Raw genomic sequence first — 27,907 nt, 5'->3', positions numbered from 1 at the left:
TAAAAAAATATCAAAAGTCAGCAACCACTGGGGAGTAGGCGCTGGACGTGGCGTAGGTCACCGCGGTGATCTATGCCCGGAAGTGGGAGCAAATACCTGTATTACACAGGTATCTGCTCCCTCCTCCCCCCTGAAAAATGCCAAATGTGACATCAGAGGAGGGGGGGGGGGGGATTCCAAAAAAGTGGAAGTTCCATTTTGGGTGGAACTCTGCTTTAAAGCAGGACTAAAGGGTGAATACTTCCAACAGTCCTTTGACAGTGCAGATTTTAAGGCCTCTTTATTGGCCAGCAGAGGGGTAGACATCATTCCTGTTCATGCACAGGAGCTAGTCACCCCAGCACTCAAGAGACTGGCCTGGCACTGTAAGTTGAGCTGTGGAGTTCAGTTTACACTGCCGGAGAAGACGCCAAGCAGGCATGTAGGGCCATTTTATTGTAGAAGAGACGGTGCATGTCTCTTCTGCAATAAAAGCCTGCCTGCTCTCCTTTTTTACAGCAGAACTTCAGTTCTGCTCTAGGAGCACACGCTAATAATGATCTATCTGAGCCATCAAGAAATAGTGGAACAAGAAGCCAATACTCCTTTGTGGGAACCATACAGGATGATAAAGCGTGAGTCAGTCTTTATAGCTATGGCTGCAAGACAGACATTATTATCTACATTCAAACAATGACGAAAAATCTCCTTCTAATGTACAGGGTCAGACAGATGGATGAAAGAACAATATCCTGGTTGAGGTGAAAGGCTGAATCCACCTAAGGAACGAAATGGGCATCACTCCTAATTACTACCTTGTCTAGGTAAACCCCACAAGAGTTTTTTAGGCAACTAGGCCACCAGTTCTGACATGCTCTTCGCACCGTTGATGGCGAGATGGAAAGAAAAACTTTGTGAGTCAGTGTGGAAAGGGGAATATCCCTAATCGGTTTGAAGGACATTTTTTTGAAATGCCAAATTAACCGAATCCAAATCCCACATAGTGGAAGGTGAATGTACAGTTGGAGTTACATAAGAGACGCCCAACTGGGTCAGCCCAGAACAATAAGGATCACAAGAATGCCCACTATCTTGATCCTGTGGAACAGATGAGAAAGGAGCTTTGGGAGAGTTTAGGTTTTAAAAGAGCATTGCATGCTTTCATCAGAAGATCTCTGTGCACATGAAGGTACACATCTAGCTTCATCCACCTGTGCCACACATCCTGAAAACCTAAGTGTAGGGATCAACCCTCAGGGTGCTCCCACTGCCAGCTGAGGAAGGCTGCCTACCAATTTTGTCTGGGATTTAAACATCAGATAAGGCTGGAAGATGAGGTTCTGTCCAAGACACAATCTGTCAGACATTCTTGCCACAGCAAGACTTCTAGTTCCTCCCTGATGGTTGATGTATGCAATTGCTGTTGCCTTGTCCAATTAATGCCTGATCAGATGGTCCTGCACTGTAGAGACAAGCAAATGCTAGGGAGAAGATTCTCATGCAAGTTTTCAAAATGTATGTCTAGCAACATGTATGTCTGATTGGAGTGTTCTGGCGGGAGATTACTGTACTAACATTGAATTGTTAGCACAGTGGCTCTGACCTGAGCAGTCAAGTTTTTTTTTTGTTTAACACACTGGGTTAAAAAAAAAAAAAAAAAAAAAGTGTGTAGGAGAATTTAGGGTTAGAACCCCTGGGCCAAATTCTCAAAAAAGCTGCCTAACTTAACTTTCAGCAGTTAAGTTACACAGGCGTTAAATTTCTACCTAAGCACTTACCTAGAAATTACACGCCGTGTAACCTAAGTGCCTCCGTCGCAAGGCGGTCGTCTGCTCGAGGGGGCGATTCCTATTCAAATGAGGCGCGCTCCCGCGCCGGAACGTTCGGCGCATGCGTGTGAGGTCATTTTTCCCGACGTGCATCGCGCGAACGTACTTTACGATGGGCTTTGTGGATCGCGACGGGACAATAAAGTTGCGTCGGGTAAAAAAAAAAATACGCACCGGGAAAAAAAAAAATCGAAATTTTAAAAAAAACGCGGCGATCGAAAAAAAGGTTCGTTTTTACAAGGTCTAAACAGTTTAGGCCTTGTAAAAGCATCCCTAATTTTACGTATGCAAAACGTAACTTACGCAGAAAACACAAAGCTAAAAAGCTTTGTGGATCTGCTTAAGTACTCATTTGCATACGCAAAGCGGCATTTCGACTCGAAATGCCCCCAGCGGCGGATGCGGTACTGCATCCTAAGATCCGACAGTGTAAGTCTATTACAGATGTCGGATCTTCTGACTATCTTTGGAAAAATCCTTCTGAGGATCGTTTCCAAAGATAGCCACAGGGATACGCAGGCTGAACAGCAGTTCCGCCTGCGTATCTCCTTTGAAGATTTGGCCCCCTGTTTTTTAGAGATATCCATGACCCTTTACAGAGACTACCATCGTTCCTGTACTACTGATAACTGACGGAAGGATAGATATTTATTTCTGTCCATTCTTCTGTTGCAGACATAACCTCACTTCTTTGTCTGGTGAGATCGTTGTGGAGCCCAGCTATCGCTAGAAAAAAAATGGCTTGACATATTAAAGTGGAGTTCCACCCATTTTTTTTTTTTTTTTTCTAAAAATCATAAAAGAAAAAAAAAAATCACATTTTTCTTTTATTTTATGATTTTTAGAAAAAAAAAAAAATTCACATTTTTAATACTCGCCTGAAAGGGCGGTTGCTATGTAGCTCTTCTGCCTCTTCTTCCACCACGGAGGATCTTCAGGCTCGTCCTACGTCGCTGTGTCTTCTTGTGAATGATCCGCGCTGCCTTCTGGGAACTATGTGTATCCCAGGAGGCAGACGCCCATTCACAAAGCGCCGTGCAAGTCGCACATGCGCAGTAGGGAAACGGGCAGTGAAGTCGTAAGGCTTCACTACCTGTTTCCCTTAGTAAGGATGGAGGCGCCAGGACCGAGGGATCGCCAGCGATCACCGTCGGGGGACCGACATCGCGGGCGACTAGGACAGGCAAGTGTTCTTATTAAAAGTCAGCAGCTACACTGTTAGTGGCTACCGACTTTAAAAAAAAAAAAAAAAAGCCCTAGGCTTGTCGGTTTGAATATCAACCACGACAATACCTGCCTGGAGTTTGCATGTTATCCCTGTGCCTGTGTGGGTTTCCTCCCTAAACTCCAAAGACATGCTGGTAGGTTAATTGGATCCTGTCTAAATTGGTCCACAAATGTATGAATGTGAAAGCTTCTTGAGGGCAGAGACTGCTATGAATGTGCAATATATATGTAAAGTAAATAAAAAACGAATCCATAAAGTGCCAGTTGGAAGCATAGAGATACCACACAAAGCAACTTTTCACTTTTACTAAATACATAATAAAGTTATTCTTCTTTTTAGATAGAAATTATGCTTAATGAAGTGGTTTACTATACACTGTATGAGACCAAGAGTAATAAATAACAAATACCTTCACTAGAAAGAAAGACACTCCATATGTCCGTAAAGATCGAGCCAGCTTTACATACTTCACTTTAGCCTCAATTTCAGTCATTTCTCCACAATTCTTATGTTCCTGTTGGCCAGAACGATCGTAGAATACATCAACAAATGCAATGCAGTAATACAATACATTCACTAAGACATTTTGAGCAAAGTACTAGCATACTTGCCAAATATTAGGGCTTTAGGGTTAAGGTGGTAAAGGCCTATCTATAAAATGCAGGCATGAAAAAAACAAAATGTTTGGGCAGGTGTAGAAGAACAGGATTAGACATACAGTATGGCGTGCCATGTTTTCTGAAATCTGAACAAGTGCAGATCTTTTCTCTGTAGCAAATCTTTCGCAGGGATGGATTCCGGTACATGATAAACAAATATATGACTAGTGTGGTATCATTAAAAATAGACCCGTTTCCTATGGTTATTATGCAGATTCAGTCTTATATTTATCAGGTAAAAATAAGGCAACAAATTTTTGTGGCCTATTTTGATTTCAGTTAGAACGAGTTTCGTTAAATCGTCCCAAACAAAACGTTAGCAAAATAGAACATATTTTATGGTAAGTTTTACTACATTACCTGGAATATTTTCTTTTCTGCTCCTCTTTGTTTGATGTACTCCTTAGGAAGAAACTCTTTCAGGCTAAAACATAACAGCAAACAAAAATATAACAAAACAATGTTAAGTCCACCAAGCTTTTACCAAATGTAGGTAACAAATGTTTAAAAAATATGTTACCCCAACATTTCATATTGCCGTTTTAGGGGTCTGTTGTACCATGTACTAATGTAAAAAATGATGCTGTTCTCTTTGTATTGCTTTCTTTGTGTGAAATAACTGGTGATCCTGCCTTAGGTAAAATAGCATACCCATCCCAGCGTGGTCAGCTTTTTGGCTGTGCTGGGAGCACAGACTGCCTGCCCTTCAATGATCAGACTTCTGCTGACACATTTCCTTCTGCACAGCCATGCACTAGGAAGCTCAGTACACTGCTGCTTCTCCACCCCAAGCTCTTTTAAGATCTTATGTAGCTGAGAACAGAGATTACATGATTACTTAAAAAAGCAAAGACAGTATTAAAAATGTTTTTTTTTTATATATTTACAAAAATGTTTTGCCTTTCATTTTCATCTTAAACCAAATGGTTGTTTTACAAGGTAAAAGTAGACATATTTTAATTACAACAATCCCACAATCTCCACAGGCCACCACACAAATCATTTATCCTTTAAAGTGGATGTAAACCCGATTTTTTTATTTTTATTTTCTTGCTGTCACAATGTAGACTATACAATTTTCTATCATCTATGCCCAGTTTTGCCACAAAGAGTTAATCCAGCTCTGAGCAATCCTCTTCTTTTTTTCAGTGAGATAAACGGACAAACAGAAGAAAACTTTTGTCCGTTCTTCCCCCTTGCTGTGAGTGACAGGTTATTTACATATCTCATGCACTAGCTTGAGACAGGCATTTTTTTATTCCCACCCCACGCCTTTTCTGAAGTCATGTGGTTACTTTTCTGGATTTTGACTGGATGTTAGTGACCATAGCAGAATTTAGTGTAAGGAATACACAAGAGAAAATGCATGTTGACAAGGGGAGTGTAGAGGTGGGCGGTGAGTTTACTGACATCACGACTCCACCCACCGAGCTCCAGACGACAGACCCACCCACAGAATCTGCAGTTTTTCAGTTCTCATAACAGACAGAGGGGAGACATTTGACAGGTAAGGAGACATGCAGGAGGCATGTATATCCTTATAGATCAGCACTATGGCAGTAATTTAGAAAGAATGAGAGTGGGTTTACATCCACTTCAATGTCTCATCCAGCAGCTCTTTCTGCAAAGTGCATGTCAAAAAATTGTATTAGACAAACTTAAACTGGCCAGATCACCAGGTCTAAACTGAGGAAAAAAGCTCTGATTGGTAACCTGTAATGCATTAAATTTTTGGGTTTAATAAGGGCAGCAACAGAAAAGACAGGATTAGTCAGCAAACTTATAATAAAGCTCCTTAGAAGGCACACATTGTAACATTGCTGGCACAAAGTATCTTCACACTTATAAGGGTCCAAATTGATGTTCCAAGTGGCCATTGGTTCTCAATTCAGATAAAGCAGGTAATCTGCATGGACATTTAAAGGAGGGATACCAAGAGAAATATGCATGCTGTTGTACCTTTTGAAAGTAGTAGTGACTTGATTGGCTTCAATACTTTGAGTTCCTCACCTAAACAGATCAGCTTTGATTTATTTCACTTGCTACCTATGTGTTTTGGGCCAAATTAAGTGAGGTCCAGAAAATGCGCACTCTTGGAAGTGGGGTAGGTAAAACAGTCTTTATACTTTGGCTTCATTAACAAACAACATATTATGAAACATCTTATTAAATATAACTCCCTGCTATTCTTACTCTAAAAATCCAAGTTTATGTTTGGCTTCTATGTGAGGTCCAAATTGAATCTGTGTTTGGATTCCCCCAAATTCGCAGGCCTTGTCAAACGATACAGGGTGAGAACCATTCAGAATGTCATCACGGGCCTAAAATAAAGAAGGATCTTTATAAATCAAAACTTGGCACAGCAGCTACTCACAGAAAAAAAAACTTATAAAGCCAAAAACACTCACACACTTTACCCATTTGTGCGAACTACATTCCTAATTCAGTTGCTCACCTGAACGTAAAGTAGGTTCAGTTGCACTGGATCCCTGGAATCTACATTCTGATCTGAATAGAAGAACTTCCTGCGGAGAAGTAATGTTTCGTTTTCATCAACTCCCTGCTCCCGAAATGTGCGACTATGATCCAGCCAATTTACTAAATTGTCAGTAGAGAGAGTGAAGTAAAAAATATTGCTCAATTATATACAATATTTGGCAGAAAACTGTAAAATAAAACAAAAAAACAAACACTTTGAGAATGATTCACAATAGGAAATCAGGTAAAAATGTCCAGTTCATAAAATAGAGATTTAGTCTTCACTGGATCTGCTTAGACTATATGACCACATGGTATTTTCAACTAATTAACCTTTTTGTGACCAGGGCTCATGGACGCCCAGTCCAAATTTGGCAGCTTTTGCATGTTTCAGTTATCTTTACAACAACTATGATTGATTTGCATACCTAAACAAGGATTTTATATATTTAGGACTCATTTGGCTGTACTTCTCATGTGGATTACAGGAGTGCAGATTGTGCTGTACTCCTGTGATCCGTTTTCAGCAGACAGCGGGCTGAAGTCCGCTGTTGGCTGACATCAGAGAGCTGGTTGAGGCTCAGGAAAGATCGTGACCAGTCAGGATCCACCCACATGCCTGGACTGGCACCCGGCTCAGCTTCTGATCTGCCTGCTCCTGCCCCTTCCACAGTTCCAGTGAGTGAAGGAACAGAGAGTCGGTGACGGGACAGTGTCCAGCTTTCTGCTCAGGGAGCACTGAGCGATCAACAGTGTTTGATTGCTTAGGTCTCAACCTTAGAGCCAGTGGGGGACAGATGCAGCATTGGGCCGATACTGCATCCACCTAGGTAAGTATGATTTCTAAAAATATAATAAATAAATAAATCCCAAACTTCTCTTTTAAAGTATAAGGCTTTAGTTTTAAACAATTTTCTATTTAAAAAGAATAGTATTACAAATACGCTGAAATAAAAATAAATTTTTTTTTTTTGTTGACAATTACAATAATAAACAATTCCACCTTCACACTGCAGTGGCATCAGTAGGCTGAAGGCATATTATGTCAATGAAACTTCCGGCCTGCATTTGAGCACTATGTTATAACTGACACATTGATCACATGATCAGGAACCATTCTGATTGGTTACAGTAACCACGTGAGGTCCCAGCTGGTGACTTTTATATGGAGGACCTTTATTTACATTTCCCCAGAACATTCCCCGATGAGATACAGATTGTGGGCAGGAACAGGTTAAGATGTTTTTAAATAACCAATACTGAAAAACATGCTCTATTCACTTCATTCTCTTGCCTGTGCTCACTCACACTCATCTTCTGTATGGAGCTTAGCTTTCAGTTTCTCCATCTTCTTCTCATCTCTGAGGAGAGTTCTGTCCTTCTTTAGAGTTCCAGTTGGTTCTTCTTTCTTCTCCTCAGTCTCACGAATTAGAGAGTATTCCTCATAGTTTGTAATTCCTGGGCACAAGAAATTTCAGTAGCCTCATGTTTAATCTGATCTGTCTGTAAACTCCTACATCAATCCATAGTAAATCCCTAACTAGTTTTTTTTTTAGGACATTCAAAAACTGTATTTTTCGAAAAACATTACAATAAAGTGTCTTGAGGGCAAGTTCACACCAAAACGCAGTGCGAGAAACTCACATTCCATGTGGGTTTCCCACATCGCATTCAAAGTCCACTAAAATTTTGATCTGCAGCTGGTGTCATTATTTAGTTGAAGAGGTTACAAACGCAGTGACTTTACCCACATTGGATCGCATGGTACAGAAGTACCATGTGATTTGGTTGCAGTGAGTGTCCAAAAGTAGTGCATGCATTACTTTTGGTGTGGGCCTTTTCTAATGAATGGGCTGAAACCACATAGCACAGAACTGCATATGAACCGGCCCTTAAACATTATGCACAACCTGGTTTTAATGCTTTTCTGCTGCCAGTAGGTCCACATGATTCACGTTGTAATAACACATGCACAAAACCTACCTTATTAAACAAAAAAATAATTCTATTATACTTTACAAGTCCTACAGCAAGAAAAAAAAATGGCACTTAGATGGGACTGCTCTGTGTGTACTGCAGGGTCTATCTTGGCGATTGCCAGAGGACTGAAAAGAAGTAACCGCTCCCAACCACATCCAGTCTTTGAGGAATGCAGAAGCATTGAAGAAGTTGGTGTTAAATAAAAATGTAGAATATAATAGGAATTTAAGCATCCCCTAATATTAACCACTTCAGCCCTGGAAGAATTTACCTCCTTCCTGACCAGAGCACTTTTTGCAATACGGCACTGTGTCGCTTTAACCGACAATTGCGCGGTCGTGCGACGTTGCACCTAAACAAAATTTACGTCCTTTTGGTGGTATTTTTTGCGCTATAAATAAAAAAAAAGGGCGACAATTTTGAAAAAAAAGCAATATTTTTGACTTCTTGCTATAATAAAGATCCCAAATAAATATATATATATATATAAAAAAAAAAATTTCCCCTCAGTTTAGGCCGATATATTCTTCTACACATTTCTAAAAAAAAAAAAAAAAAAATCACAATAAGTGTATATTGATTGGTTTGCACAAAAGTTATAGCGTCAACAAAATAGGGGATAGATTTATGGCATTTCTATCAATAATTTTTTTTTTTTTTTTTACTAGTAATGGCGGCGATCTGCCATTTTTAGCGTGACTGCGACATTATGGAGGACACATCGGACACTTTTAACACCATTTTGCGACCATTGTCATTTATACAGCGATCAATGTTATAAAAATGCAGATTACAGTGTAAATTACACTGGCAGGGAAGGGGTTAAACACTAGGGAGCGGTTAAGTGTGTCCTAGGGAGTGAGTATAACTGGGGGGGGGGGGGGGGGGGGCTACCACTGACATGACAGCGATTACTGCTCCCGACACAGAGCAGTAGATCCATGTCATGTCACTAGACAGAACGGTGAAATGCCTTGTTTACTTAGACATCTCCCTAGTCTGCCTCTCCATACTGCAACCGCGGGGGGCTGGCAAACATAGACCTTGCGTGACACGGTACCGGTACACCCATTTGCATGCTTGTGCCATTCTGTTGACTAATATCGGCGTGCAGCGGTCGGGAAGTGGTTAAAGAGAATCAAAGTGTATATTTAGGCAAAGTGATATTTTTTATCAGCTGTGGATTGAGCAGGGAACGATAAACCTTGCCCATTTCGTCACTTCCTGTCCCCTAGATAGAACAAAATAAATCCTGTTAAGACAATTGTCCGGTGTTTCCATTACAAGATTTTCCCTCACATCCTGATCTGCCACAACTGTAAATTTTGGTAAATCTATCTAGCAGACAGAAATGTACATACGACAGATTCCAAACCTCCACTTTATTACCGGTATCTACTAAATCTTACTGTTTACTCCTAAAAGTCCTCACCTATCCTGCTGCATATTGTCACGAGAAGTTCCCCTACAGTCTTTGAGTCATCCACCATAATCATTTTTGCTGCTCCATCCAGCATTCTAATTTTTTGTGGCCGTTGTTTCTTCTTATATTCCAGAATGTCCTAGTAGCAACAGCAGAAAACAGAATACATTATAACCAGTAAATGAATGTAGTTTACCAAGAAAAATACAAAGCCAAGATAGACATTATAGCCTTGGAGGAAGTGCCATTGAATTGGAGATGATGAACTGGGCTTTTAAAGTCTAACTTCAGGCAGGATTGCCTTTGTAGGACTCAAGCAGACAAACATTCTCGGTCCTCAGGAGGACATTGCTATCATACAGGCATACTTCTATGTCCTGCAAATAAGTTAATTTACATAACAGGGGACACCAAGCTTCCTCTGTACTTCCTGGCTCACTCAAACCCCAGAGTAATGGTCACATTGCCCCAGGCTCTGTTTTGTGAATGAAAGATGCAACAGTTAGTGCTAAGGGTTAATAAGACCTGCACCATATACAGCCACAACAGATAGGAGTATAGCGTAGACAGGAAGTGATGTCAGATACAGAAAGGAAGTGATTTCAGGTACAGAAAGGACAATCAGGAAGAAGTAACAAGGTAATGTTGCTGGAAGTGGCAGCAGAGAAGGCTTTATCATTTCTTGGAACCCTTCTGTTATCAAGTCCATTGGGCGGTGGAGGCTTAAAGCGGAAATAACCCCAACCAGAAAACAATTTCATTTACGGCACGTGTCGGAAATTTAACACTCCCATTGGTTGCGCTCTCAACCAAACTGTCAAACCATCCACTGGCTGGTGTCATAACTGATTACATGTGCATCATCATGGCAGTTGTAGATTAAACAGAGGCAAAGATGGCAGCTTCCTTGGCTGAAAATGATAGGGGGGGTTTACTTACACTTTAATAATGCAATCTTCCTGGATGATCAAAGGCCCCAGCTGGGTTTAGAGCCACAAGCATCTTAGACCTCTTGTAATAGGAGGTCTTAAGAGGTGGTAAGCGGCCATTTTATGTGGTGGATGTGTTTCTCTGAGCTGTCACGATTTGTTGGTGAAATTATCCAGGGTTAAGGGACCCTTCAGATATCACGTCACTATATGGACTTTCCTGCTTTTTATGCATATAGACTTTCTTCGTCAATTAATTTTAATTAATAGATTGGAGTTCCACCATCGTCACCACCACCATCGCACCAGCAGCATACCGGTATCACACATCAATTGCATCGATCGCACCGCCTTCTCTGCACCTTTTCCGCCACGATCAACACTAAACATATAATGTGAAGGACACACAGGGTGACAAGCTGGATTCCAGTTATAGAAATTTTGGCAGTTACATTGGCCCAGCGAGGACCAATACAAGTATGAATATTCCTTACCTGTTTAATCCCTGTGGAAGCAGAGAATTCCTGTCGTATTTGCCTCACTGTTTTCCAGGTCCCATGCCAAGCGACTACCCTGCTGCATAGTAATCACAGGTGGTTGCTCGCTCGGCACAGGCGCCATTCAGAGAATGCCTTGCATTTTTATTTTGCATGGGCATTTTGAATACAAGGAGTTTTCCAATTGGGTGAGCTGAAGATTGTGACGTTACTGCCCTGAATCTCCACATCATCCAAATAACACTCTTCATTTTGAAAATACAAAGCATGCTTTGAAGAGCACCAATGCAGAGAAAGTTACTATGTAGCAGGGCTGCTGCGACTACAGGGATTCTTTGCTTCCTCAGTGTTTGGCCAGGTATGAAATATTTATACTTTTATTGGTCCAAGCCGGACGAATGCAACTGTGAAAAAATATCCATACTTGGAACTCAGCTTCAACTCTGGTAAGCACAAAATAATTAAACAATTATTGGGTATTAATACTGTTCTATATTTGTTGAGATAACTTGTGCTGGTAATTATGTAATTACTCAGGAGCCTGTTTATGAAACGGAGATGAGCAGCGATTCTGATGATTGCAGCTCATCTCACATCATTAGCGATTAATGAAAACGAGATGATCAGGCGAGAACGTGATCATTTCAGCACACAGAAACACATTGACAGAAACGGCCAGTTTATGAAGGTGCGATCTCGCGGCACATCCCTAGTGATCTCTGTCAGAATTTTCCCCTCACATTTTAAAAAAAATTGTATTATATCTTTTCATGTGACAACACTGAAGAAATGACACTTTGCTAGAATATAACGTATTGAGTGTACAGCTTGTATAAAAGTGTAAATTTGCTGTCCCCTCAAAATAACCAAACACACAGCTATTAATGTCATAACCGCTGGCAACAAAAGTGAGTACACCCCTAAGTAAAAATGTCCAAATTGGGCCCAATTAGCCATTTCCCCTCCATTGTGTCATGTGACTCAGTGTTACAAGGTCTCAGGTGTGAATGGGGAGCAGGTGTGTTAAATTTGGTGTGATCATTCTCACTCTCTCATACTGGACACTGGAAGTTCAACATGGCACCTCATGGCAAAGAACTCTCTGAGGATCTTAAAAAAAAAAAAAAAAAGAATTGTAGCTCTACATAAAGATGGCCTAGGCTATAACAGATTGCCAAGACCCTGAAACTGAGCTGCAGCACAGTGGCCAAGACCATACAGTGGTTTAACAGGACAGCTTCCACTCAGAACAGGCCTCACCATGGTCGACCAAAGAAGTTAAGTGCACATGCTCAGCGTCATATCTTTGGAAATGGACATATGAGTGCCGATAGCATTGCTGCAGAGGTTGAAGGGGGGGAGGGGTGGTCAACCTGTCAGTGCTCAGACCATATGCCACACATGGCATCAAATTGGTCTGCATGGCCATTGTCCCAGAAGAGGGTAATGCACAAGAAAGCCTGCAAACAGTTTGCTGAATACAAGCAGATGAGGGTCATGGATTACCTGAAGCATGCCCTGTGGACTGATGAAGCCAAGATAAACTTATTTGGTTCAGATGGTGTCAAGCATGTGTGGCAGCAACCAGGTGAGAAGAACAAAGACAAGTGTGTCTTGCCCACAGTCAAGCATTGTGGTGGGAGTGTCATGGTCTGGGGCTACATAAGTGCTGCCGGCACTGGGGAGCTGCAGTTCATTGAGAGAACCATGAATGCCAACACGTGCTGTGACATACTAAAGCAGAGCATGATCCCCTTCCTACGGAGAATGGCCCGCAGGGCAGTATTCCAACATAACGACCCCAAAAGCACCTCCAAGGCAACCACTGCCTTGCTAAAAAAGCTGAGGGTAAAGGTGATGGACTGGCCAAGCATGTCTCCAGACCTAAACCCTATTGAGCATCTGTTGGGCACCCTCTAATGTAAGGTGGAGGTCTCCAACATCCACCAGCTCCGTGATGTCATCATCGAGCAGTGGAAGAGGACTCCAATGGCAACCTGTGAAGCTCTGGTGAACTCCATGCCCAAGAGGGTTAAAGCAGTGCTGGAAAATAATGGTGGCCACACAAAATAAAAACACGTTGGGCCCAATTCAGACATTTTCACTTAGGGGTGTACTCACTTTTGTTACCAGTGGTTTAGACATTAATGGTTGCGTGTTGAGTTATTTTGAGGGGACAGCAAATTTAAACTTATACAAGCTGTACACTCACTACTTTACATCATTGTAGCAAAGTGTCATTTCTTCAGTGTTGTCACATGAAAAGATGTAATAACATATTTACAAAAACGTGAGGGGTGTACTCACTTTTGTGAGATACTGTGTGTGTGTGTGTGTAGTAATGGAAGCTAATGGTTATTCTAAAGAGGATGTTTACTTGAATATCAACATATGTCTCTATTAGATAGAAAAAAAAATATGTGTCTGTATGTGTATGTGTGTGTGTGTGTGTATATATATATATATATATATATATATATATATATATATATATATATATATATATATATATATATATATTATATTATATATATATATATATATATATATATATATATTGTAATATGATAATGTGTTTAAATAAGCAATGTACATGTAATGCATGAATAATTTGACCCGTTATACCCCATTCCTCAGCATATAGTAATCCAGGGTCCTGCCAGCCTCCAGCCAGATTCCTTTCCTCGGGTCTTCATCTGATAAGAACAGGCCGAAGTCTAGTGCTGTGGGCAAAAGAAAGAGGTCAAGTCAAATGTAGAATCTAGGGTCGGTGCCGAGCTGCTGAATGCAGCACAAAACAGTACTGTTCCTTTGAACAAAAACTTCCATTGTACAAAACAGACACACTATTAACAATGGAACCATACGAATAAGCCACAAACACACAGTAACAGCAGTCAGAAGCAAGAGATCTTAAAGGAAAACTGCATAGATGGAAATACAAGGGCTTTATACTGAAAATGACAGTTTCCTGGCTGCCTCTGATCTTACTTACTGACCCAGGACAAGCGTACAAGCTGAGTGGGGCAATTAAGAACTCTGTCAAGGTTTATATTTGTTCTTGGTCATTGACTCCAAGTATTTGGTGGAACAATATAAACAGTCAAGCAACAATCTTTCAAAAAGATGAGTTCCCCAATGGCAGCCAAACGTTTCTAATCCCACTCCCATTCTGAGAGCGAGAGAGCCATGAAATCTATTTAAAATTGACTCTGTATATTCAGAGTAATATATTCAGAGTAAAACAAATGACCGACTCTCTTAATTGTCAGAGATGCACATCTGTGCCATTGGTTGGAAATCGTTTTACATAACTTCAGCATGGAGGAATGCCATATAAAGCCAGTGAGTGACTGCAGACAACACTATCCACCACCCATAGGCTCTAATCCGGATCCTCTAGAGACAAATATCTGGCTTGAATAGGGTTTTATAGTCAGCCCACAACAATTTCTTACATAATGCTGTAAAACAGATTTGTTCACAAGCTAGTTTTATTTTGGCGTTTGTCATAGGTGTAAAATGGGATTCATATGCTAGGCATAATAAATACATTGTCTGTTCTAAGGAAACACAGTTGTAAATAATGGTTTGCTATTGAAAGGATTTAATAAAAATAAAAGTACATACCTTGACCTGTCTGAGCCTCAAGGACCCTCTCTCGTATGATTCGGCAGGCATCATAGACTGCAGTTGATGGTTCAAACTGCATAGTCTTCACCACATTGCATTGCCGGATGCAGATTTTCAGCGACAGGGCAACCATGGTGACTGCTAACCGGACAAAACCTGCACATAACACAAAGAACACGATCAGCAATATGTATGAATTCACCTATATATACACACACCAGTACATTAATATACAATGTGAATTAAAAAGAAAAAAGGTTGCTAGAAGGCCACGTTTACACTGGCATTAAAAGCAGGTGTTTGAGAAGCCTTATAAACGCCCCTCAAACGCCTATGCAAATAATACAATGGACAGAACACAATAGCAAAACATGAAGCATAAGCGTCACTTAAAAACTGAAGCCCCATGTCGAGTCAGGAGGCATTTGAAGCCTTTCAACGGCTCCCATTTAAGTCTCTGGTAACGCTTCACAAACGCTCTGACAGGCAGTTGCGGGCCGATTAGTTTATTTCCTGTAATAGAGTAGGCATTTGTGGAGTGGTTTTGACGCTCCTTAATGCTTCTCAAATGCTCAAGTTTGGGCAGCAGTTTTAACTTGTAATTAACGCTTGTAAAATGCCAGTCTAACGTCCATACTAAAGCTCATTAACATGACTTTAACACCCATCACAACGCTATAGGAGAGTTTAGGCGTTGGAGATTTAGTCAAGTGTGAACAAGCCCTAATTCTTATAAAAATGTTAGCTGGCGTTCGACTTTAATTTATTAGTCAATGCCATCTAAATTTGCTATTGCATCTACTATCCCAATTACCGAATAGTTGGGACACCGTGTACAATCTACAAAAACAAAAAAACAGAATGCAATGATTTGCAAATCTCAAACCCATATTTTATTCACAATAGAAAACATATCAAATGTTTAACCACTTCCTGCCTGGTCAATAGACAATTGACATCCAGGAAGTGGTTTAGTTATCCTGACTGGACGTCTATTGACGTCCAGCAGGATAACATGCCGGTGCCTGCATCTCCGACGGAGGCTCTTTACCATGTGATCAGCCGTGTCCAATCACGGATGATCACGATGTAAACAGGAAGAGCCAGTGATCGGCTCTTCCTCACTCGCGTCTGACAGACGCGAGTAGAGGAGAGCCGATCGGCGGCTCTCCTGACAGGGGGGGTATACGCTGATTGTTTATCACCGTAGCCCCCCCCCCCCACGGATGCCCACACTGGACCACCAGGGAAGCTACCAGGTACACCAGGGAAGGGAGCAACATGTGGATGGCCAGGTATGAACCCCATTGCCATCCACATGTTAAAAAATCTTCGCAATAGATGCCAATCAGTGCCCACAAATGGGCACTGACTGGCAACATGGGCACAACATAAAAAAAGTGATGCCCAGCAATGCCACGATCAGTATCAGTGCCACCCCTCAGTGACCATCAGTGCTACCTCTCAGTGCCCATCCATGCTCAGTGCCACCCATAAGTGCCCACCAGTGCCACCCATAAGTGCCTATCAGTGTCACCCATCATCAGTGCCACCTCATCAGTGAAGCCAAAACAGTGCCCGTAATTGAAGAAGAAAACTTACTTATTTACAAAAAAAATGAACAAAAAAAAAATAAAAACTTTATTATTCTCGAAATTTTCTGTCTTTTTTTAGTTGTTGCGCAACAAATAAAAAAAAAATCGCAGAGGTGATCAAATACCACCAAAAGAAAGCTCTATTTCTGTGAACAAAATTATAAAAATTTCATTTGGGTGCAGTGTAGCATGACTGCGCAATTGTCATTCAAATTGCGACAGCGCAGCAATCTAAAAATTGGCTTGGGCAGAAAGGTGCGTATGTGCCTGGTATTGAAGTGGTAAAACTTAAAATGTACAATTTTAGAGAAAAAAAAATCTATTTTGAAATTGATTGCAACAAAAAGCTGGCAAAGTGCAACCCCAATGCCTAAACAGTTGGTACATGGACACCGTGTAGCATCCCCTCTTTTAACAACACTAGGTAAATGTCTGGGAACTGAGGGGTTTCCATTTGCTGGAGTTTTTGGAGAGGAATGTTGTCCCATTCTTCCCTGAGCATATTGCTGCTCTAAAACCTAGATATCTTTCAACCTACTATTCCATACACGTTAATGCTGCCCCCCATGCCATCAGAGATGCAAACTTTTGAACTGAGGGCCAATAACAAGCCTGAAGGTCCCTCTCCTTTTTAGTCCGGAAGACTTGGTGCCCATAGTTGCCAAAAAGAATGTCACATTTTGATTTAACTACAGAATAGATTTCCAATTTGCAGGAGACCATTTTAAATGAGCTTTGGCCCAGACATACTGGTGGCATTTCAAGAACATGTTCAGATATGGCTTCTTCTTTGCATGATAGAGCCTTAACTTACGTTTGTGGATGGCACATGTTACAATTACACGTTTTGGCCTTGTCCCTTGAGCACAGATTACGCCAGATTCTCGAAATCTTTTGATATTATGTACTGTATATGATGAAAATTTTAAAGTCTTTGCAATTTTTCATTAAACATTATTCTAAAAAAAGGCGACAATTTTTAGATGCAAACAGAAAGGCAAAAGGATGGATCACTAAGATGCCTCAGTCAGTTGAATAAAATTGGATGTTGGGTTTTCCTACAAAGCAATACTGAAATTAATAGTCAACCAAATCATAGGGAAGACTTAACATCTTCAGCGCCTGTGCAAAAGCATGCATAGTTTACCATGATCTGCCCGTGACCTAGTGATGAGTGCTGTGTGTAATTACAGATCACAACACACCCTCTCCAATGGGAACAATTCCAAGAAGAAATTAATTTAGCAAGAAGCACGTGGAGTACGTAATTACCATCAAAGGGTGCATGCCACATCAGTGAACAGTCAAACACAATTTAATTTATCTCAGAGGGCTAACCATGTCTTCCAGCTTTTGGGTTCTGGGCTCAATTTCTACAAAAGGCTGCTGCCCTAATAAGGAAGGATGTTTCTTATTGGGTCACTTATGTCACACACGGGGCATGAAATCTTGCCCAATAACCCACTGCGGCATTAAAAGCCAGCTTTCCACAGGGTAATGGCAGTTGATTTAAGGTCATCTAGGGAGCAGAGAGAAAGCATCTTTACTTTAAGGGCTGGAGCGCTCTAAAATGCATGAATTGAAGTCGTAGGTTGGACCACACCACCACGTCAGATAACAGATTTGTTGGCAAACTAAATCACCAGTTACTAGTAAAATGCAGGGCTGTGGAGTCGGTAGATAAATGTTCCGACTCCTCAGTTTTATGTACTTCCGACTCCGACTCCCCGACTCCGACTCCTCTGTATTAATATGCGAATGTATTTTATACATTCCTTGAGGGAAAGAAACGCAACCTACCACAGGACTACTGGCTGGGAAGCCAACAGTCTACTGTATTGCACAGTTTAAGCAAAAGACAAACACAATGAAAACAATCAAGTGGCTGGATAGTAGCAGCAGGCATAAACATCAGGAACAGGATCTTTACCAGTTCAAAAATACAAACCACATTATTTGGTTGTTTTAGAACAAAAACAAAGCTTATCTATAATGAACCAAAAACAAAATCTGTAAAACCTAGAAATGGTTTATATTAATCTTGAAATGTAGTTATAGGCTTAGCAAATGCAAATCAATTCAATGTAGAGTTCTAAGGAAGAGAATTGCCTCTGCCAGATCCTCTTTCATAGAGGCTCTTAAGTCAGACTTTATTATTTTTAGGGCTGAAAATAATCTTTCGACACTGACTTGGGTGGGTGGCATTGCAGTAACTATTCTGGCCACATCACTAACGATCTCTGGATAAACAAGGATGGCTTCTTCAACAGTAAGTTTTGATGAGCGATCATACTTTTCAACTTCTTTTAGTGCTTTATAAAACTCCTGTTGGAATTTTTTTATTTGGACACTTACTGGTTCTCTAACATGCGTTCCCTGTAAAAGCAGAACACAACACTATGGAACGTATAAGTATTGCAGCTCCTAATTGTGCGTTGCGTGCCATATAGTGAAGCACATGAAAAGCATGCTTCTTCACGGTCACTTAACGTGTTCGTTTTGCGGTTACGTGAGGCACTGCATGCATTGGTCTTTATTCTTACAGTAGAGAAGTCATTAATTATAACTTTGTGAATTGGGACATTTAAACTTGCTTTTTTTTTTATTCCAATCTAAATTTAGTAGGAGTCGGAGTCGGTGCACTCCGACTCCAGGTACCCAAAATGTCCCCCGACTCCGACTCCGACTCCACAGCCCTGGTAAAATGTAGGCAAGTTATTGTTACAATGATCTGATCTAATAGACATCAGAACGAAGGAAATCCAACTGGTGTGTGGCTGGTACATAGGACTAGAATGGGACTATAACATAGCAGAGATGCAACCTGTAGATTTATATTAGGCGGGTTGTGTGATAATTGCATCCTTAGACAGGCCCAGGATCGGATACATGGGTCGAATTTCAAAAGAATTTTCTTTTGAAAACCTTATCTAAGAATTTTTGTTCGAATTTCACACCATTAGTGAGCTGTAACAGCAGCGGATTTTCATGCGGCCATGGAATTTGAGTAATCGAGCATGTTGGAAAAAAATAACTTTTGATGATGGGAGAATCATGCGAAAAATGAAATCGAAAAAGAAATGCGCATGTGCAAGAAAAGAAAATTCCTGGAAAGAAAAGAAGATTCCCAGCCACTAAAATTATTTTCTGTAGCAACAGAAGGTGAAATTAAAGGCTTGGTTGGTCGAATTTAGAAATTAATGGTTGCACCATCGGATCAAACGCACAGAATTTCTGATTTTCAAAAGAAAATTATTTCAGAATTGCCTTAGACTCACCCTGCACAGATATTTTGCAGTTCTCGGAGCAAGAATCTATGCACCAACTGGGGCAGGTCAGCACTGCAGTTAGCATTTTACACACAAACACTTTAGCCACTAGCACAGCCCTCACAAATTCCTCTCATCTACTCGCATTTTGTGAGTGGATTTTGAGGGCTGGCGAGCTATGGCTGCCTGGGAGCGGTGGGGGGGGGGGGGGGGGGAAGCACCGCCGGCAGCCTGGGTTGAATTGAATGAGTTGTCCTTCCAGTGATTGCAGCGAGGAAGAGAAAAGAGAGCAGCCCGGATGATCACAGCGATAACGGCTTTCGTTTCACATTGCCGTGTTCCCCACCACTTGCTGTCTCATACAGCCCCCTCCTACTGGTCCCAGGACTTTGATAGATCACCCATCCGATCCCGGGATGGGCAATCTGTCAATCAAAGTTCCCCAGTCAGGGGGTGGGGCTGTATGTGACGTTGAGTGGTGGGAACACAATTGAAATGAAAGCCGTTATCGCCGTGTTCCCTGCGCTCCGATCATCCGGGCGGCTCTCCTGTTCCTCTCCTCCCCTGCAAAGGCAGGCTGCATTGGTGGGCATGGATAAAGTTGTTGTTAATATTTATTTTTATAACTTGGTTCTGCATAAAACATTTAAGTGTCATTTTATGATGGAGTGTTTAGGGGAAGGATACCGGCGGCGATCGTGTCCGCGGGACCCGCGGGCGCTGTCACAGAGCTCACGGCAGGGTGGCGCCCAGGACCACATGGCTTGCAAATTAAGGGGACGTACCTGTATGCCCATTTGCGCAGCCGTACCATTCTGTCGACGTACATCCTTGTGCGTTGGTCGGGAACTGGTTAAGCTAGTGCATTGTTGGTTCACTAACCTTTTCTTTCTTAATTTGTTTTGCCTTTGTTTTCTTTGTTTGAATTTCTCACTTCCTGTTCCTCCTCAGTAAGCTGTTCTGGCTGACTAACCCCCAGCCAGAACAGAGAATAAATGCAAAATGTTTCCGCACCAAATCTAAATATATAGATGTTTAACAAGTTACAATTAAAAAACTGCTGCTCCCCTTAAAAAAGTGTTATACACTCCCAATGGCAATTATAGTGAATATAGGGGGCGCTGTGTATAAACTGTTGTGCATCCCTACTACACCATATAATAGTGAAATGGTGCTTGAATATACTGTGAACACATTGACATTTGAATCAATAAATCTCAGATGAAAAAAGTCCTGTTTGAAAGGACATGTGTAAATATTAAAGTAGTCCCAAACGAAAAAAGTTTGCAAAAAAAGTCCAGTGACAGAATTTTGATTGCAAGGTGTTGTGATTCAAACACATGATGAGATTAGTCCTTCACCAGATATTCGATACCCAAAGTGAACAATAAGATCTGCTTACCAGATGTATTTGACTTCTTTGGTTAGAAAGAAAGTCAAATATCGCCTTGACAGGATAGTTGGTGCCTGCTCACATAAATGTATGGCTTGGAGATATGTACCGCATCCTCCTCCTCAGAGTTGCAGATGGGAAATATGCAAAAAATATAGAACATCCATAGCACAATACTGTTTATTAACCACTTCCCGACCGCCTCATGTACATATACGTCGGCAGAATGGCACGGACAGGCACATCAACGTACCTGTACTTGCCTGCCTAGACGTGGGTAGGGGGTCCGATCGGGACCCCCCCCCCGCTAAATGCGGCGGTCGGATTCCCTCGGGGAGCGATCCGGGACGACGGCGTGGCTATTCATTTATAGCCGCTCAGTCGCGATCGCTCCCCGGAACTGAAGAACGGGGAGAGCCGTATGTAAACACGGCTTCCCCGTGCTTCACTGTGGCGGCTGCATCGATCGAGTGATCCCTTTTATAGGGAGACTCAATCGATGACGTCAGTCCTACAGCCACACCCCCCTACAGTTGTAAACACACACAAAGTGAACACTAACTCCTACAGCGCCCCCTGTGGTTAACTCCCAAACTGCAACTGTAATTTTCACAATAAACAATGCAATTTAAATGCATTTTTTGCTGTGAAAATGACAATGATCCCAAAAACGTGTCAAAATTGTCCGAAGTGTCCGCCATAATGTCGCAGTCACGAAAAAAATCGCTGATCGCCGCCATTAGTAGTAAAACAAAATTTATTAATAAAAATGCAATAAAACTATCCCCTATTTTGTAAACGCTATAAATTTTGCGCAAACCAATCGATAAACGCTTATTGCGATTTTTTTTACCAAAAATAGGTAAACGAATACGTATCGGCCTAAACGGAGGAAAAAAATTTTTTTAGATATGTTTTTGGGGGATATTTATTATAGCAAAAAGTAAAAAATATTGATTTTTTTTCAAAATTGTCGCTCTATTTTTGCTTATAGCGCAAAAAATAAAAACAGCAGAGGTGATCAAATACCAAAAGAAAGCTCTATTTGTAGGGAAAAAAGGACGCCAATTTTGTTTGGGAGCCACGTCGCACGACCGCGCAATTGTCTGTTAAAGCGACGCATTGCCGAATTGTAAAAACCCCTTGGGTCATTTAGCTGCATATTGGTCCGGTCCTTAAGTGGTTAACCACTGGGCACTTAAACCCCCCTTCCTAACCAGATACATTTTCAGCTTTCGGCACTCTCACAATTTGAATGACAATTACTCAGTCATACAACACTGTACCCATATAAAATTTCTGTCTTTTTTTCACACAAGAGCTTTCTTTTGTTGGTATTTAATCATCATTGGGGTTTTTATTTTTTGCGCTATAAAAGAAAAAAGACTGAAAATAATGTAAAAAAAATCAATTGTTCTGGTTTACGTTATAAAATTTAGAAAATGTGTAAATTTTTCTTCATAAATTTTGGCCAAAATTTATACTGCTACATATCTTTGGTAAAAATAAGTACAAATTGGTGGATAATATTTGGTCTTTGTGAAAGTTAGAGAGTCCACAAGCTATGGTGTCAATACCTGAAGTTCTATCTCATTTCTTGAGACGCCAACATGTCAGAAAAGTACAAATACCCCCCAAATGATCATTTTTGGAAAGAAGACATTCCAAGGTATTTATAAAGAGGCATAGTGAGGTTTTTGAAGTTGTCATTTTTTCCCCACAATTCTCAAAACACATTCTGCTAGTACTCCCAAGTATGGCGATACCACATGTGTGAGACTTACACAGCGTGGCCACATACAGAGGCCCAACATGCAAGGAGCAACTTCAGGCGTTCTGGAACACCCAGGCCAATTCTGCCATTTCTCTCCTACATGTAAAAATCATCATTGATTTGCTAGAAAATTACATAGAACCCCAAAACATTATATATGCTTTTTTAGCAAAGACCTTAGAGAATACATTGGAGGTCATTACAACTTTTTATCTCGCACAGTATTGGCGCAGCAATTTTTCGAACGCGTTTTTTTTTTTAAACCGTTTTGTGCTTTAAAAAAAACCAAAAAAAAACAGTAAAGTTAGCCCAATGTTTTTGCATAATATGAAAGATGAAGTTACGTCGAGTAAATAGATACCCAACATGTCACCCTTCAAAATTGCACACGCTCTTGGAATGGCGCCAAACTTCGGTACTTAAACATCCCCATAGGCGACGCTTTCATTTTTTTTGGTTACATGTTTTGAGTTACAGAGGTGGTCTAGGGCCAAAATTATTGCTCTCGCTCCAACATTTACAGCGATACCTCACATGTGTAATTTGAACACCGTTCTGGGCCAAATCATCACCCCTAGCTCCAAAGTCAAAAGTCTTGGGGTCATTTTTGACACCTACATGACAATGGACACACAAATAGGGTCAGTAGTCAGCAGTTCTCACCATCTACTACGCAGACTTATCCCATTTATCCCTAAGGAAGACGTAGCAGTCATGGTGGGAACAATTGTGAACTCCAGATTGGATTACGCAAATGCTCTTTACCTCGGACTCCCAAAGTACCAAATCTCTCGTCTGCAAGTCGTTCAGAATACGGCCGCCAGACTTGTGACTGGGAAAAAAACATGGGAATCAATCTCACCTTCACTGAGAACCCTTCACTGGTTGCCAGTAAAGGACAGAATTGCTTTTAAAGCACTCTGTCTGACACATAAGTGCATCCATGGGAAGGCTCCGCAATATCTTTGCGACAAGATAGAACCCCACAATTCCAATCGCCTTCTGCGATCTACGGGCCAAAACCTGGTCAAGGTACCCAAAGCCAGATACAAATCCAAAGGAGAAAGAAGGTTTGCATTCCAGGGTCCAAGACTATGGAACGCTTTACCAACCAGCATTCGGTTGGAGGAAAACCACCTGGCCTTCAGAAGACAGATTAAAACTCTGCTCTTTTGATGTCAAGAGACAGGAACCATCAAGCGCCCAGAAGCGATTCAGTTTGCATGTGCCGCGCTATATAAGTTTTTCATTCATTCATTCATTCAATTACGTATACGTTCGCTTCTGCATGCGAGCAGACAGGGGCGCTTTAAAAAAATAAAAATGTTATTGTTCATTTTACTTCTTTTTTTTTTTTTACACTTTTTCCCCAAAAATATATTTTTTGATCACTTTTATTCCTATTACAAGGAATGTAAATATCCCTTGTAAAAGGAATATAGCATGACCGGTCCTCTTTACAGTGAGATGTGGGGTCAATAAGACCCCACATCTCACCTCTAGGCTGGGAAGCCGAAATAAAAAAATAAAAATAAAAAATGATCCTGGCTTCAAACGTAGCGGTGAGTCGGTAGAAGCACCAGAGGGTGGCGGGGGGGCATCCTCCCAGAATAACTCAACCGCGCTGTAGACGTATTCTGAGTATAGCGTGGTTGGCATGTAGATAAAATTTGTTTAAAAAGATTTAGCCAAATGGCTCCTTACATTTGTGGGTGCCTACTCGGCCCTGAGGCTGCTGGCTTGTCACAATGGATCAGGTTTCTGTCCACCTCCGTGGATGGCGTGCACTCCACCATCCACAGGGGACAACCAGAAAACTGGATATGGCATAAGACAGCGTGATCAGGTACCACGGGAGGGGGGAGGGAACGTTCCCTCTCGCCTCACATAAGAATGATCAAGCGGCGGAACAGCCGCTATGTTCATTTTTATGGTATAGGAAATCGCTAGCTGAAAAGGCTGATATCTGAATGATGCCTGTAGCTGCACCCATCGTTCAGATATCGCCACACAAAGTCAAGGACGTCATATGACGGCCAACAGGCGGGAAGTGGTTAAAACCCATTTTTTTAACACAAAGTTGTCCATTTATACAATATTTCTAGTACATGGCATGTACATACCAAAAATGACACCCCAAAATAGATTGTCCTACTCCTCCTGAGTACGGCGATATCACGTGTGAGACTTCCACAGCCTGGCCACATACAGAGGCCGAGTATGGCTGGGTATCGCCGAGTATGGCTGGGTATCGCCGAGTATGGCTGGGTATGGCAGAGTATGGCTGGGTATCGCCTAGTATGGCTGGGTATGGCAGAGTATTGCTGGGTATTGCAGAGTATTGCTGGGTATTGCAGAGTATTGCTGGGTATTGCAGAGTATTGCTGGGTATTGCAGAGTATTGCTGGGTATTGCAGAGTATTGCTGGGTATTGCTGGGTATTGCAAGGTATTGCTGCTTATGGCAGGGATGGCTGAGCACGGAGGGATGGATGGCTGGATCTGCGACTGCAATTGTCACAGATCTAGCCCACAGCGCTGCTGCCATCCACTCTCTCCCCCTCTACCGATCAGTAAAGAAAGGGGAGAGAGAAACTGGCGTCATCACATGACACATTTGACAGAGTGATCACGTGGTAAACGGCCTCTATCAGCGGCCCATGGGGCGCGCGGGAGCAAGACTCTGGGAGGACGTCCTCCCAGGATAACTCAACCGCGCTGTAGACGTATTCTGAAAATATCGCGGTCGGCATGTGGTTAAAATGTGTTTAAAAAGATTTAGCCAAATGGCTACTTACATTTGTGGGTGCCTACCTGGCCCTGGGGCTGCTGGCTTGTCACAATGGATAAGCTGGATCAGGTTTCCATCCACCTTTGTGGATGGCGTGTGCTCGACCGTCCACAGGGGACAACCAGAGGACCGGATATGGCATAAGACAGTGTGACCAGGTACTGCCTCTTTTTTCATCCGAGATTTATGGATTCAAATGTCAATGTGTTCACAATATATTCAAGCACTATTTCACTATTATATGGTGTAGTAGGGATGCACAACAGTTTCTACACAGCTCCCCCTATATTCACTATAATTCCCAGCCAGAACAGCTCAGCTGATGGGGGCAAGCTTACCGAGGAGAAACCGGAAGTGAGAAATTCAGACAAAGAAAAAACTTTTAGAAGGAAAACCCAAAAAAAATAAATTGAAGAAAATAGGTAAGTGAACCAACAATGCACTAGCTTAAAGGAACCGATTTAGAAAATAAAAAAACAACCTTTACAACCCCTTTAATTCATCCTATGCGTCAAGGTGAAAAAAACGCAAGCCGCGTCAAGAACGTGCTGGCTTCTGGGCCCGGTCTTCTCGGCTCTTCATTGAATAGATTGATAGCAGTGCAGCCATTGGCTCTCGCTGCTGTCAATCAAATCCAATGACACGGGCGGGGCCGAGTTCGGCATTCGTGTCTATGGACGCAAATGCTGGACTGGGGAGCGCGCCCGCAAGGTAACCCCCTTGGGAAAGCACTTCCTAGAGGAAGTTATTTGATGCAGGGAGGAGCCGAGACAGCCGCCGCGGGACGCCAGAAGACGCGGTTCAGGGCCACTTTGTGTGAAACGAGCTGCACAGCGGAGGCAAGTATGACATGTTTGTTATTTTTTTTTTATTTGAACCTTTGGTGTGACTTTAAGTACCCATAATTAGCAAATACACTGTGCACTGGTATGTCTCCAGTAAAGTAAATTAAGATAGGCCTTATGTATATTTTCTTTCACTAAGCAACAAAAGTAATCATATTGATAAACTCTACATATCTCTAAACCAATAGCAACAGCAGAAAACAGCAGATAACTGCTGGGACACACACGCTTCTTATAAAACACAGGAGTAAATAGGCATTAGATAGACGCAAAGAAAAGCAGTCTGCGATGAAATGAAGCTAGGACTGCAGCATGGAAAGGTGGTGAATGAAGCACTGGGCCAGGTGTGCAAAGAGTATCTTTGTTACAGAGCTGGCAGAGGTACAACAATGGGGACCACACACTTCATACCATACACTAATTAGTCCAGATAGAAAACAATGGGCAGTAAGTGACTTGGAAATCCCACAATGTTGTCCAAATAATACATACCTAAAATTATTAAGCAACTTTCCTATGGGCATACCATAACGAGAGAAAATCCATGAACTCCAAGGGCAAATCAGATTCAGTTCTGAATACATGAAAACAGGTGAGAAAGGCAGATATATTTAGAACTGGAACAGGGAGACAGAAATGGATCTGGCCGTTTGCCCTGAATGAAATAGATGACCGTCAATTAAATATAAAGCACTACACTTGCTCATAATTAGTTCTCGTTTAATAGGAGCATAAAATATATTCAGGGAAAGGCCCTTCTATTTGCACTAAAAGGTGACCCTCATGAAAAGCACCAACAAAAGCTATCCCAACCTGAAAGAGATGATTTAGACTTACCATTCCAATGCCCCATTTCTTAAAACTCAGACAGATCTTAATACACAGCTGGTATTGGTCACTTCTGTGTGTATTAAAGGAGTTGTAAAGACAGAAGGTTTTTTATCTTAATCATTCTATGCATGAATATAAATAACCTTCTGTGTATAGCAGTCTCCCTAGCACCCTCCAAATTACCTACCTGAGCTCCTTCACTCTCCAGTGATGTCCACAAGTCCCTCGGCCATATGGAACACTCCTGATTGGCTGAGACACAGCAGCAATGACATTGGCTCCCCTGGCTGTCAAAGTCAACCAGCCAATCAGGGGAGAAAGAGGGCGGGGCCAGATCAAGGCTCTGTATCTGAATGGATACATGGAGCTCTGACTTGGCTCTGGTGCCCCCATAGAAAGCTGCTGGTTGAGGGGCACTTGATAAGAGGGAGGGGCCAGGAGCAGCAAAGAGGGACCTGAGAAGAGGAGGATTCAGGTTGCTTTGTGCAAAACCAACTGCACAGAAGAGGTAAGTACAACATGTTTTTTTTTTGTTTGTTTTTTTAAACGAGACTTTAAAATCACTTTAAATATCTGCTCCTCTGCTACATGCATTGGTTCCCCCATTGGCCTCTATAACCTGTAGTGATTTACAAGCCAACAGCAGAACCCACAGCCAACATCAGGAGAGCGGGTATTCAACAACCCCTAAGGGCCCTTTCAGAGTTGTGCATTGTGGTGAAGAGCACTGCCAAAATGCATGGCCGTGCACCTGCTGTGTGTGTGGTACAGTACT

At 41.8% G+C, this 27,907-nt stretch overlaps 1 protein-coding gene across 3 annotated transcripts in view; it reads right to left on the bottom strand.

Annotated features, from left to right (window-relative positions):
- Positions 1-27,907, bottom strand: part of TLN2 (talin 2) — a 289,294-nt gene that overhangs the window by 119,383 nt on the left and 142,004 nt on the right. For all 3 annotated transcript variants that reach the window (XM_040343054.1, XM_040343056.1, XM_040343055.1), the window contains exons 3-10: positions 14,633-14,791; positions 13,628-13,725; positions 9,586-9,715; positions 7,482-7,631; positions 6,151-6,293; positions 5,889-6,016; positions 4,056-4,119; positions 3,446-3,550 (exon numbers count right to left, since the gene is read on the bottom strand). In XM_040343054.1, the coding sequence (XP_040198988.1) occupies positions 3,446-3,550; positions 4,056-4,119; positions 5,889-6,016; positions 6,151-6,293; positions 7,482-7,631; positions 9,586-9,715; positions 13,628-13,725; positions 14,633-14,768 (954 nt within the window). In that variant the 5' untranslated portion in view covers positions 14,769-14,791. The remainder of the gene's footprint in view (positions 1-3,445; positions 3,551-4,055; positions 4,120-5,888; positions 6,017-6,150; positions 6,294-7,481; positions 7,632-9,585; positions 9,716-13,627; positions 13,726-14,632; positions 14,792-27,907) is intronic.

The sequence above is a fragment of the Rana temporaria genome, chromosome 3 (assembly GCF_905171775.1).
Source record: "Rana temporaria chromosome 3, aRanTem1.1, whole genome shotgun sequence".
In the NCBI taxonomy this organism is placed as follows: Eukaryota; Metazoa; Chordata; class Amphibia; order Anura; family Ranidae; genus Rana; species Rana temporaria.
This window is presented reverse-complemented; position numbering and strand designations above follow the sequence as displayed.